Source organism: Petaurus breviceps, unplaced genomic scaffold (assembly GCF_028583685.1).
Source record: "Petaurus breviceps papuanus isolate PSGF00001 unplaced genomic scaffold, PetGlider_PUasm1.0 188, whole genome shotgun sequence".
Lineage (NCBI taxonomy): Eukaryota > Metazoa > Chordata > Mammalia > Diprotodontia > Petauridae > Petaurus > Petaurus breviceps.
The window spans coordinates 39922184-39926243 of NW_027185804.1; the positions used below are offsets into that span (position 1 = coordinate 39922184).

A 4060-nucleotide genomic window follows, 5' to 3' on the forward strand; every position below is an offset into this window, starting at 1 on the left:
AGTTTTTGAGACTGTGTTTTTCAAAGTGATTTAAATGCATAATTTAATTTGAATCTCATGACAATGCCATAAAGTGTACACCAGAGATATCACATTTATGTACGTTGGTATGATATGTTTAATTTATGAATTTTGTATGTATGTATCTATATTCTCAGTGTTTAAAGAGGTGATGATTCAAATGAAATTTTCCCTTGGTGACTCATATATATATATATATATATATATATAAATTATTGTGCTGTTTGTGTAACATATACAGAGAAGAACATTGATGATTTCTAGCAAATTCAGAGAAGGGAAGCCAGTAAGGTAAATTTTTGATAATCATGCCATAGAAAATGGAAAGTTTATAGAGAATATGAGAGCCCTTATCAGTTATTCGTAGGGTAGGCAATCACAAGAGAGACAGACAGATGGGGAAAAAGAAAGGGAGAGGGAGAGGAAGAGAGAGAGAGAGAGAGAGAGAGAGAGAGAGAGAGAGAGAGAGAGAGAGAGAAGAATTTTTAATATTCAATCTAGTGTCCAAAGTCCAGGAAAAAAAACTATTAAAAAATTTTGTAGGTTACCAAGAATTAAATATAAACCTCATATCAGGAAAACAAGTTCTCTAAATACTTTGAAGTATATGGCAAATGCAATATATATTTTTTTCTTTTTGGTAATATTCATTTGGAGTCTAGATGATTATTTATTAGCAAAGGTGTAAGATGTATTTCTTTTTAGGTAATAGTAGGCAAAGACTTCTTATAAATTCCCTCCAAAATTTGAGATTCTATTAAAGGAATTACTGAATCAGAAAAATCTGGGTCCATGTTGTTTACGGAAGATTAGTATGTATGTTGGGATAATAGTAATTATCCCCAAACTTGTTAATACTGGAAAATTAGGGAGGCAGTTTGCTTTTTTTAAATAATACACATACACATGAAAATGATAAAATAAAATAGAATTATCAAATGGATCTGTGAACTCATAATTCTATCAAAAGTTACTGATTTCAACCCCAAAACTCTTATCTATCCATGTCTTCCTCTAAGCTCCTGCAAGCACATGGTGCTATATATGTGTCATTGCACAGAGGACAGTGCAACTATATCTCTCTTTCACACACATATCCCATGAGCAAGAAATGTTAGATAAATTGGAGCAAAGTATGGCAGTACTTTATACTCAAACCTCTCCTAAGACTTTGAAAATAGAATAGAAATAAAAATAAAATTAAATAAATAAATAAATAAATAAATAATAAAACAAAATAAACAGAAGCTTAACTATAGAGAGTCAAATAATGTTTCTTTTATGGAGATCTCTCAAATTCTGCTCTATTAATTCTTATTTTTTTATTATATTAACTAGTTCTCGCCTATATCCTTCCCATTTGAGTCCTAGAGATGAGAAACAATGTGACTGAATTCATTCTGCTTGGACTGACTCAGGACCCAGAGAAGCAGAAAATTGTATTTACCGTTTTCTTGGTGTTCTACACCGCCACTGTGCTAGGGAATCTATTAATCATTGTGACAATCAAGACAAGTCCCACACTTGGTTCCCCGATGTACTTTTTCTTAACTTACTTATCCATCTCAGATTCTTGTTTCTCTACCACCACGGCTCCCAAACTGATTGTGGACAACCTCTCTCATAAGAATACAATTTCCTTTGATGAGTGCATGACCCAGCTATTTGCCATGCATTTCTTTGGCTGCATGGAGATATTGGTCCTCATTTTAATGGCCTATGACCGCTTTGTGGCCATCTGTAAACCTCTACACTACTCAGTCATAATGAATAGGAGGGTGTGTGAGATTCTGATTCTATTGGCATGGGTAGGGTCATTTCTGCATTCTATTGCCCAGATAATCCTTATCTTAAATGTGCCCTTCTGTGGTCCCAATGTGATTGACCACTACTTCTGTGACTTGCAGCCTTTGTTGAGACTGGGATGCATGGACACATATGTCCTAAACCTCTTAGTAGTCTCCAATAGTGGAGCCATATGCTCAGTAAGCTTTGTTTTACTGATGATATCCTATGCAATTATACTGCACTCTTTGAAAAATCATAGTGCAGAGGGGAAGCGCAAAGCCCTCTCCACCTGCAGCTCCCACATCATTGTTGTCATCATATTCTTTGGTCCCTGCATATTCATGTACACTCGACCCCCAACCACCTTTCCTCTGGATAAGTTGGTGTCTGTATTTTATACCATTATAACTCCCTTTCTCAATCCTTTGATATATACCCTAAGGAATGCAGAAGTCAAAAATGCCATGAAGAAGCTATGGAGTACCCGAGTGACTTCAGGTGACAAATAATATACTCAAGCACATATTTTTCTATTTCTTCAAGGATGTTTGGTCCAAACTGGAAGAATTGCAACCGATATGTGATAATAATAATGACAATATCCAAGAGGTGTTAACCCGGTGTCCATGGACTTTAAAAATATATTTTGATTGTTATATTTCAATAGAATTTTTATCTTGAAATTCAATGTATTTTATTTTATGCCTTTAAAAATGTTGCTCATTTCAGCATGAAAAATTTGAAAATGTCATTTGCTTTGGTTTTATCATAATTTTTAATATTTAAAAAGACATTAATATGGGGACTTTATTTTGTCTCTTAAAGTGAACAAAAGGTAATAAAGTCATGAAGGAGATTAATTTTTGTAGCATAATGGAGAGAATGCTGAATATCAAGTCCCATATTTCTTTTTGATTTCTTGTGTGATCTGGGGGAATAATTTAAATTTTCTCTATGTTTGATTTGTCAACAATGAAATTAATGATTTGAACAAAAAACTTCTTGGTCAGAGGTGGGGAACATGGGGCCTAGTGGCCACCTTTGGTACTCTAGGTCCTTCAATGTGGCCTTTTGAGTGAGTCCAAGTTTTACAGAACAAATTCTTATATTAATGGGATTTGTTCTGTGAAGTTTGGATTCAGTCAAAGGATCACACTTGAAGACCTAGAGGGCAACATGTGGCCCCAAGGCCATGGGTGCCCTACCCCTGCCTATGGGCTTTTAGATCTCTGAATTTGTGGTCTTGTGATTATGGATCTAGGAAAAGTGGAACTGCATGATAAAATGTGATGTATAATAAATTAAGAGAAATTAAATCTAAGAATCAGAATCTAACTTGCTAATTTCAGTACTCATAATTTTACCTCCAATAACTCCACTACCAACAGTCAATTCTCCAGTTCCCTTTGCATTTTTCAATATTTGAATATGATGATCTTCATTCAAGTCTGATTGAAAGAAAATTTTGGAAGACTGACAAGTTACATGGACTTCTTAAAAAATGTAGTCATCTGGCGGTTTTCCATCTCATCTTTCCAAGAACATATTTCTATAAATTTATCTTTCATTAAACACACACACAGATATACACATCATTAGATTAAATTAGAGATGGATTCTTCAACCTTGAGTCATACAGATTTGGTTTAGATTCAATCACTGATACATTTTAGCTATGGGATCATAGCAAGTTACTCAATCTCACTTGCCTCAAAGATTGTAATACCTTTTGGGCAAGTCTTCCTACTTGAAGTATCTCTTTATTCCAATATGGTTTTCACTTCTCATATGTCAAGTTCTGCTCTTCTTTAAGGTGAAAGCTGCTAAATTTTGTGTGACCCTGCTTGATTCTCCATCATATAGGAATTTTTTTTTCTGGTTTCTTGAAATATTTTCTTTGTGACCTGAACATTCTGAAATGTGGCTATTATTTTTCTGTAAGATTTTATTTTGGGATATCTTTCAGATAGTGATCACTGGATTATTTCAATTTCAATTTTATCTACTGGATCTAAGATACAGGGCAGTTCTCTATTATAATGAATTGAAAGATGATAATATCTGGCCACTTTTTTTAACCTTGGATTTTATGCAGTCCAATAATTCTTAATTTGTCTCTCCTTCATCTCATTTCTAGCTCATTTCACCTTTTCCTTTTTTCATTCCTTTGATTTTATTTTATTGCAATTGATGTATCATGGAGTCTTTATTTTCCACATTTTGATAATAGTTTTTAAGGAAGAATTTTCTT

General features: G+C 33.7%; 1 protein-coding gene across 1 annotated transcript; it reads left to right on the forward strand.

The window, feature by feature from the left end:
• The first annotated feature begins 1394 nt into the window (after positions 1 to 1394).
• On the forward strand, positions 1395 to 2318 carry LOC138163500 (olfactory receptor 4C11-like). The gene has a single exon (XM_069090961.1). It carries the CDS (start codon positions 1395 to 1397, stop codon positions 2316 to 2318), a length of 924 nt encoding a protein of 307 aa, XP_068947062.1.
• The last annotated feature ends 1742 nt before the right edge of the window (positions 2319 to 4060 follow it).

Bases quoted from the DNA above. Each gene is read 5' to 3' on its own strand.
- LOC138163500 (XM_069090961.1), top strand. From the start codon at position 1,395: ATGAGAAACAATGTGACTGAATTCATTCTGCTTGGACTGACTCAGGAC.